The sequence below is a fragment of the Gallus gallus genome, chromosome 21 (assembly GCF_016699485.2).
Source record: "Gallus gallus isolate bGalGal1 chromosome 21, bGalGal1.mat.broiler.GRCg7b, whole genome shotgun sequence".
Lineage (NCBI taxonomy): Eukaryota > Metazoa > Chordata > Aves > Galliformes > Phasianidae > Gallus > Gallus gallus.
This window is the reverse complement of record NC_052552.1, coordinates 4178078-4190563: the sequence shown is the minus strand read 5'-3', so window position 1 is coordinate 4190563 and position 12486 is coordinate 4178078. Positions and strand designations below refer to the sequence as shown.

The 12486-nt window shown below is 42.6% G+C and overlaps 1 protein-coding gene across 1 annotated transcript in view; it reads left to right on the top strand.

Moving 5' to 3' along the window:
- Window positions 1-12486, top strand: part of MTOR (mechanistic target of rapamycin) — a 62650-nt gene that overhangs the window by 994 nt on the left and 49170 nt on the right. The window contains exons 2-19 of the mRNA XM_417614.8: window positions 665-827; window positions 1187-1295; window positions 2728-2960; window positions 3330-3530; window positions 3891-4025; window positions 4467-4742; window positions 5048-5156; window positions 5988-6174; window positions 6359-6487; window positions 7073-7317; window positions 7426-7641; window positions 8044-8249; window positions 8741-8863; window positions 9257-9346; window positions 9443-9535; window positions 9893-10027; window positions 10368-10497; window positions 10723-10973. Coding sequence (XP_417614.3) covers window positions 708-827; window positions 1187-1295; window positions 2728-2960; window positions 3330-3530; window positions 3891-4025; window positions 4467-4742; window positions 5048-5156; window positions 5988-6174; window positions 6359-6487; window positions 7073-7317; window positions 7426-7641; window positions 8044-8249; window positions 8741-8863; window positions 9257-9346; window positions 9443-9535; window positions 9893-10027; window positions 10368-10497; window positions 10723-10973 — 2988 coding nt within the window. The 5' untranslated portion in view covers window positions 665-707. The remainder of the gene's footprint in view (window positions 1-664; window positions 828-1186; window positions 1296-2727; window positions 2961-3329; window positions 3531-3890; window positions 4026-4466; window positions 4743-5047; window positions 5157-5987; window positions 6175-6358; window positions 6488-7072; window positions 7318-7425; window positions 7642-8043; window positions 8250-8740; window positions 8864-9256; window positions 9347-9442; window positions 9536-9892; window positions 10028-10367; window positions 10498-10722; window positions 10974-12486) is intronic.

Here is a 12486-nt window from a genome sequence, read left to right as displayed (position 1 = left end):
TCTGTCAAGTGGCCAGCTTGGGTTTATGTGATCTGATGTTTTGAAACCTATAAATATTCTTTACCAAAAAAAAAAAAAAAAAAAGAAAGCACTCTTGAGGAAGTTCTGATGCATGTTACAATAGCAAACATCCCACTGCAGTGACTGCTGTTGCTATAAGTGGACATCTGATCTCTAAATGTCTCCCGAGGAATGTAATGCTTGCCAGGCCCCAAGTGTTGTTAGAACGCTGGGATTTCTGTGGAGAAACCTGGGTGAAAATGCCACCGAGGAATCAGATGCCATAATGGCACACCAACGGGAAGGACTGTGCCCCATTATAGGGTGACTGTAAAACTTCATCTTACCGTGGTGTCTTTTTGGCTGTTGTGTGTCTTGCAGTTAGAGCACCATCGGTGCAGCTGACCCACCGGAGTGTGTTTTGGTGTTGGAGGAACCGGGGAGGAAATGGGCTGTGGGAGACGTCACAGTGTGATGTAGTGATGTGGTTTTATCACGGGGCTGTAGTGCCTAGGGGGAGGTAATGGTTAGCTCTATTGTTTATACTGTCTGGCACAGCATCCTCGCATGCAATGGGATATGTGTTGGGAAAAGGCAGTCAGGGCAGTTAAGAAGCTCAGAGATTTCAGTAACCGAAAGTACTAAAAACCCTTTGTCTCTGAAGAACTTACAGGACTTGATGCCCCAAGCCCCAGCATAACAGCACCATGTCAGGCACTGTGTCTATTCTCCAACAATTTGCCAATGGCTTGAAGAGTCGCAGTGAAGAAACAAGGGCGAAAGCTGCCAAGGACCTGCAGCATTATGTCACCATGGAGCTCCGTGAAGTGAGTGCTGCGAAAAATGTATCATCTGTCTATCAAATGAGCACAGGGCACTGTCTGGGTACTCTGGGGATGGACGTTTTTGGAACATGGAAACTGTTATTAGTGAGGAGGTGGGGCATAACATGGAGTTTACCTTTGCCCAAGCATGTAGGAGAGAAGAGGTGAGCGATGGATGTTCAAGCACCAGGATAAATAAACTCAACAGGTCAAGGGCATAAAGAAGAGAAACTTTATAATGCATGGTTGATTTAATTTCTTTCTATTAGTGTAACCTAAGGAGCGTTGTCTCTACTGGGGTTTTGGAAGTAGCAAGAGAAGAGAGAATGCTGAAAGCATATATGAATCTTTTCCTGTTACAGATGAGCCAGGAGGAGTCCACCAGGTTTTATGATCAGCTGAACCATCACATTTTTGAACTGGTCTCTAGCTCTGATGCAAATGAAAGGAAGGGTGGCATTTTGGCTATAGGTGAGTAAAAATGCTTTATGCCTTTGAGTTTTCTCTTCGTGTACTTGTTCAACTGGGACAGATTTTCCAAACGAATGAACTTCTGCAGTCAGAGCCTTATGTCCAACTGCTCAATACGCTGGGTGTGTGCTGGTTGCTGGGCTCGGAAAATCTGTCTGTTAGTGTCAGCGTGGGAGCTGCTGAGTGCTGAGAGTGACTGAAAACCTGGTGCTTAATGGGCAGCGAGCGCTTCTGGGAGTCAAACATCAAACATGAATGAATGCTGAGCACATGAAAATTCTGTTCCTGTGCTCAACTGAGAACAATGTGTGCTCTCTGATATAGTGGTTGGCAGCCCTGCTGAGGCAGGGGGATTGGAACTAGATGATCTTTGAGGTCTCTTCCAGCCCAAGTGATTCTGTTTTATATGCATCCTGGAGGGCTGACTTCTGAACTCTTTTCTGTCTGAGGAGATTGATTATTGTTATTTACATTTACCTGGCTCAGTAACAGCATCTTCCATCCAAGGGAGAGGCTCACGTAGCTTTTGCCTTAATTCTGATCAGGTGCTCTGTCAGTTGTTCTGGTTGTGCTTTCTGTGATGTGGCAGAGCTGCCTGTACTTTAATTGTTAAGAAAATCAGCTTGTGTAAATACTTTGCTTTCTGAATGAATAGCTTGTATTGTAGCAATTACTTCTCTAACAACCAAGTAGGAGTTGCCTATGGGTTAGCTTCACAGACATAATCATCCAATCCCAACAAGTTTGAAGACAGTGGAAGCCTCATAGCTAGAGAAATTGTTGTTGACAACGTCTGATTTTTAGGCTGACAGTATTGCTTTAAAATTGTTTCTGTGACTTTAGTGCTGTTGAAAGGTGCTGGCTTGACAGCCCTGAATACTGATGGCCTCTTTATCTACAGAGCAGATACAACCCAGGCACTGGCAGCACAAGCTTCCACCGTGCTGCCCTGCCAACATGCCTCTACCCCTAGCCTGGAGAGCCCACCTCTGGGTCTGATGGAGGAGAGTAGTTTCTGCGGTCCATTCAGTCTTTCACTTCTCTGCTGAGGTGGACCAGTTGTAGTAGTTGCATGTGGATGGATGCCTTCCTATTAGGAATGGGTCTGTGATCCTAGGGTGGATTTTTTTTTCTGTTTTTAAACTAAAAATGGGGGAAATCTATAAAGCTATTTGATGTGTTTTCCTGTCCATTTAACAAGTGCAGGTTTGGAAGAATGGTGACCCTCCCCTATTGTTTTTTCCTTTTCTTTCCTTCCCCCTTCCCCCTTTTTCCTTTTTCCTTTCTTTTCCGGTGGATTTGCAGTTTAGGAAAAGTTAATGGGAATCTTTAAGGAATGGATAGGGAATACTAACTCTCACTTAGGGATTAGCTGCTGTCTGCTCCACCGATCCTTAGGGAGAACCTACAGCACTGCTCCTTTTCTCTACAGCAAGCCTTATTGGTGTTGAAGGAGGTAACGCCACCCGTATCGGCAGGTTTGCAAACTATCTGAGGAACCTTTTGCCATCCAATGATCCTGTTGTAATGGAAATGGCTTCCAAGGCTATTGGGCGGCTTGCAATGGCTGGTGACACCTTCACAGCTGAGTATGTGGAGTTTGAGGTGAAACGTGCTCTGGAATGGCTGGGGGCTGACAGGAATGAAGGTCGAAGACATGCAGCTGTAAGTGATATATATATATATGGATGGATTTTTTTTTGTCTTCACCTGTGTTGGAGTGGGATGGTTAGGTTTAATAGTGGTGGGAGAGGTTCTCAGAAAGCTGGGAAAAGGCTCTGCTAGTGCAAGTGTAAGGATCCGTGATGCTGTCATAGCAGATGCAATGTCTCCTCACTTCTACCTTATGAATTCCTCGTGACTAAACAAGGTTGAGACACCATTATGCTATGTGCTGTAGAAGTGGACAGAGCTGGTTACAGCTCAGGCTCATGGGCACTAACAGCCTAAATAAATGATACTGCATTGTAGAAATTGAGGTTTGTGTATGGGTGCTTATTTTCACAGATTTACTGTTTCTTTTCCCACCTCCAGGTTCTTGTACTGCGTGAGCTGGCAATCAGTGTGCCTACCTTCTTCTTCCAACAAGTGCAGCCATTCTTTGACAATATTTTTGTGGCTGTGTGGGATCCCAAGCAGGCCATTCGAGAGGGAGCCGTTTCTGCCTTAAGAGCCTGCCTTATCCTCACCACTCAGCGGGAACCAAAAGAAATGCAGAAACCCCAGTGGTACAGAGTAAGAAAATAACTTTATTTTGAAGCAGCTGTTTTAGAAGAGTTGAGCTTTGTCTGAAGTTCAGCTTTGCTGCCATTGCCACATGCATTAAGGCCTCCTAGTATCAATTAGAATTTGGACAGCATAGCTAAATACTGTGAACTCTTCTTCCTTGTGGTTAAAAATGTGGTGCAGCTATTGATGAAGTTTGTACCATGGCATGGCTGACTGGCTGTTTGATTAGTGCTGCTGAAAATATTCTGCAGCAGATTCTACAGCTTGTGGATGGTTCTTAGCTAGCAGTATTAATTCCTGTTTTTCTGCTGGCTTTGCCTCTGTTACGATCATTGAGACTTTAATTTTTTTTTTCTTTTCCCCAAGCATACATATGAAGAGGCTGAGAAGGGTTTTGATGAAACTTTGGCCAAGGAGAAAGGAATGAACCGTGATGACCGAATCCATGGTGCCTTATTGATCCTCAATGAGCTCGTGAGGATCAGCAGTATGGAGGGAGAGGTGAGCAAATGAGCAAGATGGGGACTATGGCTTTTGGCTGCCAGTCTGTTGATTGACAGTGGGTAGCAGCTCAGCAACCTGTGAAAATAAACCACTGTGTTTGAAATGGATTGATCTGAATGTGGATCAGAGCATTCATTGTTTCAAGTTAGGTAGTGTCGGAGAAAAAACAACAGCAAGCTTGGGCTGAATAGGTATCAAGCTCTGATGGAAAGTGCTATTAATTGAATTAATTACAAAAGAAAAAAATTATACAGAGTGCAGTCTCTTGTTTCAAAGTAGATATCCAAATATTTTTTGTTGAATTAAGCTTAGTTGATGTCTTCCAGCCATTTGGATATCAATGATACAACGTGCTGCTCAGGAGATTTAGGTAGCACTGGACTGGGTATCTTTTAGTCACCTATGTTTTTTTCAAATGTGCTTTTCTGCTTTATCCAGCGCCTTAGAGAGGAGATGGAGGAGATCACTCAGCAGCAGCTCGTGCATGACAAGTACTGCAAAGACCTGATGGGCTTTAGTACCAAACCTCGCCACATCACTCCCTTCACTAGCTTCCAGTCTCTTCAGCCCTCTCAGTCAAATGCTTTGGCTGGTCTTCTGGGTTACAATGCCCACCAAGGAATCATGGGTTTTGCAACGTCACCTATGCCGGCAAAGTCTACGTTGGTAGAAAGTCGATGCTGCAGAGATCTAATGGAGGAGAAGTTTGATCAGGTAAGCATTCAGTCTTGCCTTTCCAAATTCACAACACAGGTTCTTGCAATGTAATTGACCTGTATATCCTTATTAGGCAGGTAATACTGCCTAATACTGAATCAGGGCATAAAAATTCAGTAATTGTATGTATTCTAGCTGCGTAACTCTCTCTGTTAGAGCAGTGGTTTAATTTCCTGTTTATCTGTCTTCCTGATGGGCTCTGAAGCCGAAAGTCAATAGAATGCCTTAAGGTATCCAAGTAATAAACAGTTTTGCCTTACTCCCAATGGCCATCCTTCATATCCCAATCCATATCCTTTCAGGTGTGCCAGTGGGTTCTTAAGTGCAGAACCAGCAAAAATTCTTTGATCCAGATGACAGTTCTCAATCTGCTACCACGGCTGGCAGCTTTCCGTCCTTCAGCATTCACAGGTGAGGAGACAGATGGCTGAATGTTAGAAGTGAAATTGTACTTGAAGTTACCCAGATGAGTTTGTGCAGACAATGCAGAAGGAGAAATGTGGTGCTTGGGAGATGAGCAGGCAAAATCCTCCATGCAAGTGGTGGGAGGACAGACTTTTTTTCTGGGTAAATATGACTTGAAATCTGATGCCAGTGTGTTGCTCTGATGAAGAAAATGGATTGAAAGCTGTTCTCTGAATTCTGTAATTAATACCCTGAGAAGTAGAACCTCATTTATTTTTTGTATTAGTGTGTTACATTTAGGGCTGAACTCTGTTCTCTTGATCACAATCAGTGTGGCCTTAATGCTGTCAGCAGCATTGTCTTTCTCTTTCTCCGTTGCATTTGGCAGTACATCTGAAGGTAAAGTAAGAAGAAGCTGCTGCTGCAGTTCAGCTGATTTGTCAGGCAAGCTTAGAAGAATATATGAGTTGTAGGCATGTCATCAAATTGATCCAAGTAGGTTGGAAAATCGTGTTTAAGTTTCCAATCAGTCACTATAAAAACAAGATACTTGTTTCATATATAATCCCTAGGCAGTGTCTTGGACCACCTGTTGCACTGTTCTCCTGTAGCTCTTTCATTTCTGTGGAACTTATTTTTCAAGAGGGAAAAAAAAGTCTTCTGAGGCTGTGGGAATTTTATCATGTGGTAACATGTTTGCCACCACTTACACCAGTGAATTTTATATTGCAGTGTCCTTCCCCTGGTTTTATACTTGTAAATACATAGTTACAAATTTGCTGCAACTGTATAACCTAAAGGACTTCCAACATCTATCTTGTTCTCTCTTGTGGGCAGCTGATCAGTATCTTCCGGACACCATGAACCATGTTCTCAGCTGTGTGAAGAAGGAGAAGGAGAGAACAGCAGCCTTCCAGGCCTTGGGTTTGCTTTCTGTGGCTGTCAGATCTGAGTTTCAAGCCTACCTGCCAAAAGTCCTTGAAATAATAAAAGCAGCTCTTCCACCAAAGGACTTTGCTCACAAGTAAGTATGCCAAAGTTAGAGGAAGAAACTGAAGAACCCATTTTTTGTATGATTTTTGTGATGTGGGATAAAATTACCATGTTAAAATGAGTTATTTTTTGTAAGAGTGATAGTAGAAGTGAGATGAGGAAGAAATGTTTGAAAAATAGCAACTTCTATTAACTACGATGTGATCTCTTTCCAGGAGGCAGAAGTCTGTGCAGGTTGATGCTACAGTCTTCACCTGCATTAGTATGTTGGCACGAGCCATGGGGCCAAGTATCCAGCAGGACATTAAAGAGCTTCTGGAACCTATGCTGGCCGTGGGTCTGAGGTGAGTATGAGGCACAGGAGCACTTTTTTCTATTCACCACTGGATGGCATTGTTGACCATGCAGAAGCAGTTATTGAAAGTATTCATGTTGTGAAGGAAGATTACTTCTTTAAATGATTTGTATTGCGCTTTCAGAAGAGTAATATTATATGTCTCTTGAATTACTTAAGAGCATTGGTCTCTGTAAATAAATCTTTTTTTTTTTTTTTAATTAAAGAACCTAGTGAATTCTAAGGCAATCTTCTTTACTTCCCACTGTTCAAATACTTTTGACAGCAGCCTGCAAAAGTTTAGAAAGCCTCTGTAGGACAGCAGATTTCTTCCATATCATGTTGGCAGGGAAGGAGAATGATGAATATTTGCTTCTGGTTTCTCTTCCATGGGAAATTTCATAGCTCATGAAGTTATTAATATGGGAAGGTACAGAGGAAGTATCCTGGCAGCATGAAGCTGCTTAGATTAATGTTACCACCTGGAGCTGAATTTATTTGCCTTTGTGTCTAAGAGGCAAAAGTAAGATGAATCACTGAAGTTTATATCAATGTATGCTGTCATGATGACTGTCTGCCTGCTCCTTTCCATCAGCCCTGCTCTAACAGCTGTGCTATACGACTTGAGTCGTCAGATCCCTCAGCTGAAGAAGGATATCCAGGATGGGCTGCTGAAAATGCTTTCCCTTGTTTTAATGCACAAACCTCTGCGACATCCAGGCATGCCAAAAGGTCTTGCCCACCAACTGGCCTCCCCTAGCCTCACCAACATCCCAGAGGCCAGTGATGTGGGTAGCATCACACTTGCCCTACGTACGCTGGGCAGCTTTGAGTTTGAAGGTAAACTATGGAATAAAGAAGCAAAAGGCTTCCTTAAACTCCTATAACCCAGCAAGACCAGTAATCAAGGTGTGAATTTGTGTTAAGTTCCTGTCTTCTTCTTTCTAGGGCATTCTCTGACTCAGTTTGTCCGGCATTGTGCAGACCACTTTCTGAACAGCGAGCACAAGGAGATACGGATGGAAGCAGCCCGCACTTGTTCTCGCTTGCTCACGCCTTCCATCCACTTGATCAGTGGCCATGCCCACGTGGTCAGTCAGACAGCAGTGCAGGTTGTGGCTGATGTTCTCAGCAAACTGCTTGTGGTTGGAATAACGGACCCAGGTTAGTGTAGCATTCAGTGTAAAGGATTTTCCTACTCTATGTTGATGTAGAGTCTGAACATGCTTTCCATTAACTTAAGATGTCAGTCTTTACAATCAAAATGCTGGTAGCCTGAGACAAATTGTTTTCTGCGCACAGTCTCCACATGTACTGCTTATATAGGTGCAAGAGGTTGACACTGTACTGCATTGGGGTATTGGTGCAGTACTGAGCAGCACTGAGTCTGTTGGGCTGACCTAGCTTGTTTCTCATGGGTAAAATGCTGAGGTAGTGTTTAATGCTGGGAAAGCTCTCAGCATCTTTTTTTGAAGTTGTGAAGAATTTTAAGGCCAGTTGTGAGTAAGGGTAATAATAAAAACAGGAGCTTACTGCATTTAATGAAAACCAAATGTGTTCTTGCAGACCCTGATATACGTTTCTGCGTGTTGGCGTCCCTGGATGAGCGATTTGATGCTCACCTTGCCCAGGCAGAAAACTTGCAAGCTCTTTTTGTGGCCCTGAATGATCAAGTATTTGAAATCCGAGAGCTGGCCATCTGTACTGTGGGTCGCCTGAGCAGCATGAACCCTGCCTTTGTCATGCCTTTCCTGCGCAAGATGTTAATCCAGGTAATGAAGGGGGATACCTGCAAAGTATTTGGTAATTGAGATTAAGATGTAGCTAAAGAACTGAAAGCTACCTAACTGCAGTGAATGTAAGGGAGGGTGAGTGAGTGTATTAATCACTCAGCTTAGGTTTCAGCAAGTCTTTCTTACTGATGCATGTTTGGAATGAAGCTCTAAGAATGTGTTTAGTAGGAGAGGATAGTAGTCACCATTTTGCTCTGTGTTTATCTTGCTGGAGTGCTTTCCAACTGTATTGAGGAAGAATGTTCTGCACAACTTTTAGACAAATGGGTGGCTCTGCTCCACGTGAGTGTATTTGTTTTGAAGACATATATTCCAATTAACTGTTTGGATGGAGTGCAAATGTAGAATACCATTTAAAAGTGCTGAGGTTCTTTTTTTCTTTTGGTGTCATTGGATAGGAGAGAAATCTGAAGAGTTTTTATCTATGTTTTATTTTCTTATTTCTCATGCTTCCTTTGTCTTTTCTGCAGATTCTAACAGAACTAGAGCACAGTGGTGTTGGTAGGATTAAAGAGCAAAGTGCCAGGATGTTGGGTCACTTGGTTTCTAACGCTCCACGTCTCATTCGTCCATATATGGAGCCTATCCTTAAGGTACAGTCAGTCTCTCTTCCTCTCTGTCTGCTTCCCTCGTGCACATTTTCTGGCAAGTTTGGAGTGAAATGATAAAGCAAGTGGGTGTACAACCCCTACCTTGATCAGAAGCTGCTTTTCTTTCACTTCGTCATAGCAGTAGAAAATCAGATTGATGTGGATGTTACCCAGAGTATTAATGCATGTATATGACAGAGTAACCTGATTTGATTCTGGATTTGCATAAAATTTGTGACACAGAGTTTTAATTTACTGTTCAAATACTCACTGTGATGCAAGTTCAGCCTCTGAGGAATTTTAGGTGAAAGGGAAAGGAAAGAACACTTTGAGTATTTCATGTACAGCAAGACGTCTTCTCAACGCATTCTAATCTGTTTCTCTGTCACCTCCCAGGCACTGATAGTGAAACTGAAAGATCCTGATCCAGATCCAAACCCAGGGGTGATTAACAATGTTCTAGCTACCATTGGGGAACTTGCACAGGTAGGGAAATTGCAGGTACCTCTTTTTCATGTTTGTCAGTTGTCAAGCTTCTAGCGATGCTAGACGAGGAACTTATATGTATGTAATTTTCAATAGGTCAGTGGGCTGGAGATGAGGAAGTGGGTGGATGAACTCTTCATTATAATTATGGACATGCTACAGGACTCTTCCCTGCTGGCTAAAAGACAAGTAAGTGTTTGACAGTTGCACTAAACTTGCTGTTTTTTGTGACAAAAACAGTAATGAAATATGAGTCCCATCACAGCTGCTAAAACAAAACTTTAAGTCACTCAAGTCTCTTGGGGTGCATACAGTCACATTTGTGACTTGTGTCACAAGCTGGAGATTGCAGTGCCTCTTTCATGACACGGTAGAGACTTTACTTCTGAAGGTAAAGAAGGAAGAGGAGGAAAAGGTGAAGTAGTTTTCTTTGAAATGCATGGACTCAGTCTTGGTGCCTGTTTGAACTGTATCTCCAAGTAAGGGCAATTAAGTCGGTCACATTCACTGGTCAAAACAAATCTTTTCTGGATTTAACCTTTCCAGGTGGCTCTTTGGACACTGGGTCAGCTTGTGGCTAGCACTGGTTATGTGGTGGAACCCTACAGGAAGTACCCAACTTTATTGGAGGTGCTTCTGAACTTCCTAAAGACTGAGCAGAACCAGGGCACCCGTAGAGAGGTACGAACACAAAGCTTTCTCACAATTCTTTCTAAAAGCTTTTTGAAGAGTGCTTTTGAAATTTGAAATAAATGCCTTTGAGCAAAGACTAAAGAAGAAGTGAAAGATAATTGCTGTGGCTGATGTAAGTACAATAAGCAGTATTAAGAGAGTGAAAACATGAATCAGTGAAATGGCCTCCAGCAATGGATGGAAAGAACCGATGCTTTCTGCAGGCAGTTGTTTTAGTTCCAGATCTTCTTCCTTTAATCTTCAGCACCTTTCCAAGCCTGGATTCACGTGTTGACCTTTGCCTTAGTGCTGCACTTCTGACTAATTTTCTTTGTTTCTCTTTTATCAGGCTATTCGTGTGTTAGGGCTGCTGGGTGCTTTGGACCCCTACAAACACAAGGTGAACATTGGCATGATTGATCAGTCACGAGATGCTTCTGCTGTCAGCCTCTCGGAGTCCAAATCTAGCCAGGATTCTTGTAAGCATTTGGAGAAACATCTGTTTTGGTTTCTCTTCCAAGTGAACATACAGAGTGCTTTGATATACAAACAACTTATGTTTTTTTTTTTCGTTTATTTATTTTTCTTACCAGTTTATCTTCTCTTCTGAGCAAATTATTGTACAAGTTTAAGGTGCTCTTGAACTGGTATGGTATTGAAGAACGTTTAATATATAGCTTATGACGTTACCTTTTTTCTCCTAGCGGACTACAGTACCAGTGAGATGCTGGTGAACATGGGAAACCTCCCTCTGGATGAATTCTATCCAGCTGTCTCTATGGTGGCACTGATGAGAATTTTCCGAGACCAGTCCTTGTCCCAACACCACACTATGGTGGTTCAGGCCATCACCTTTATTTTCAAATCCCTTGGACTGAAGTGTGTGCAGTTCCTGCCCCAGGTCATGCCAACGTTCCTTAATGTAATAAGGGTTTGTGATGGTGCCATCCGAGAGGTGTGTACACTCCTTCCCTCTTATTCCACTGCCTTAAAATAAGAATGCATTTAAAAGAGAATGCAGCTGGTTTGGGGCATTGCTGTGCTGTGTGTTGCTGTCTAGCATGCTGCAGAAGTGAGGTACAGCTCTGCCTATTTTCTCCTTTGAGCATTTGATGGAGCATCCAGTGGAAAAAAATGTTCTGCTTCTTATTGAAACAGCTGCTTCTGAGCACAATCCTTATGTGGACAATATCTCATTCTGTTGGTTTTTTCCATCAAGCTGTTGTTTTTTTTTTTTCCTAGGAAAACAGCTTGTGCAGCTCCCAGAGCTGTCAGTGACCTCTGCATTAACGTACTGTTGCAGTTATTAAATAGTACCGGTAGAATCTTTAAGTTTCTGATACAACTGTGTACTTTGGCACATCTGTGAGAAGGAAAGTTCAGTTTGCTACAGTCTGCTAACATCCAGAGCAGCACTGACAGCAATTCCACAATAGCATTTTCTCTTCCTTCCCACTTAAGTTACAGTTTTAGGAGGAAATGAGAGTTGTTATAATGGGCCTAAGGTGGTGCATCTGACCAGAGATGGCTGCTGTTTGCCAAGCCTTTTTCTCAGGCTGCTGAAAAGAATCTCTGGGGTGGGAAGGGCCATTTGTATTAGTTGATGATACTGTGCTTTATAGGTGGGATGGATGCTTCCTTAGCAGATTCCCAACCCTGCTATAAAACCGCTGTTTTCTCCCGTACTGAACTACTACTCAGATTGGAAGGAAAACCTCTCGGGGTTCTGGGTTGGCTGAACTCTTGGACATGGCTGATCTAATTGCTGAAAAGCTATGTAGTTGTGCACACCTGTTAAAAATGTTTAGGTAAAAGAACATGGTGAAAGTATACTGAGGACAAGAGCTGAGGTGGGTACATATGGCACTAAAGCCTAAAGGAAGCAGGTCCTGCATGTAAGCATGCTTTCTCAACACACTCCAAAATAAGGTGCAGCATAGGAGCTCAGAGTTCATTTTTGGTAAATGTAGGCGTACTGCTCTCACTAAAGAAGTTTGTGTTATTTCTTCCCCAGTTTTTGCACCTGTTGTCTTTCTCTGAGCTTTACTTTCACTGCATTTTACCCACATTATTTTATACCAATTTCAAAAATAAATTCATTGCCACAGGTGAGTGCATAAGATTGTATTAGGGGAAAAGGAATTGCAAAATTGTCATAGTATCCATGAATAAAATTGTCTCAAAGTTCTCTTATTGTATCAACCATCATTCCAAAAAAAATAAGTAGTGATATATTTGGCTATATATCAAGGAACAAACTCTCTTCCCCCATGATTTTTCACTGGTGTATCTTGGTGGGGATGGGAAAGAGTGCAGGAGTATTTTAAAATGTGTGCCAGTTTGGCTGACAGGCAGGGGGAAAGTTAGGGGCTGAATTTTTAGAAGCATCCTTCAAATCTGAATCACACAGTTCTGTTGTAGTTGAAGTCTTGGCATTTGTGCTTGCAAATTTATTCTGACACATCCTA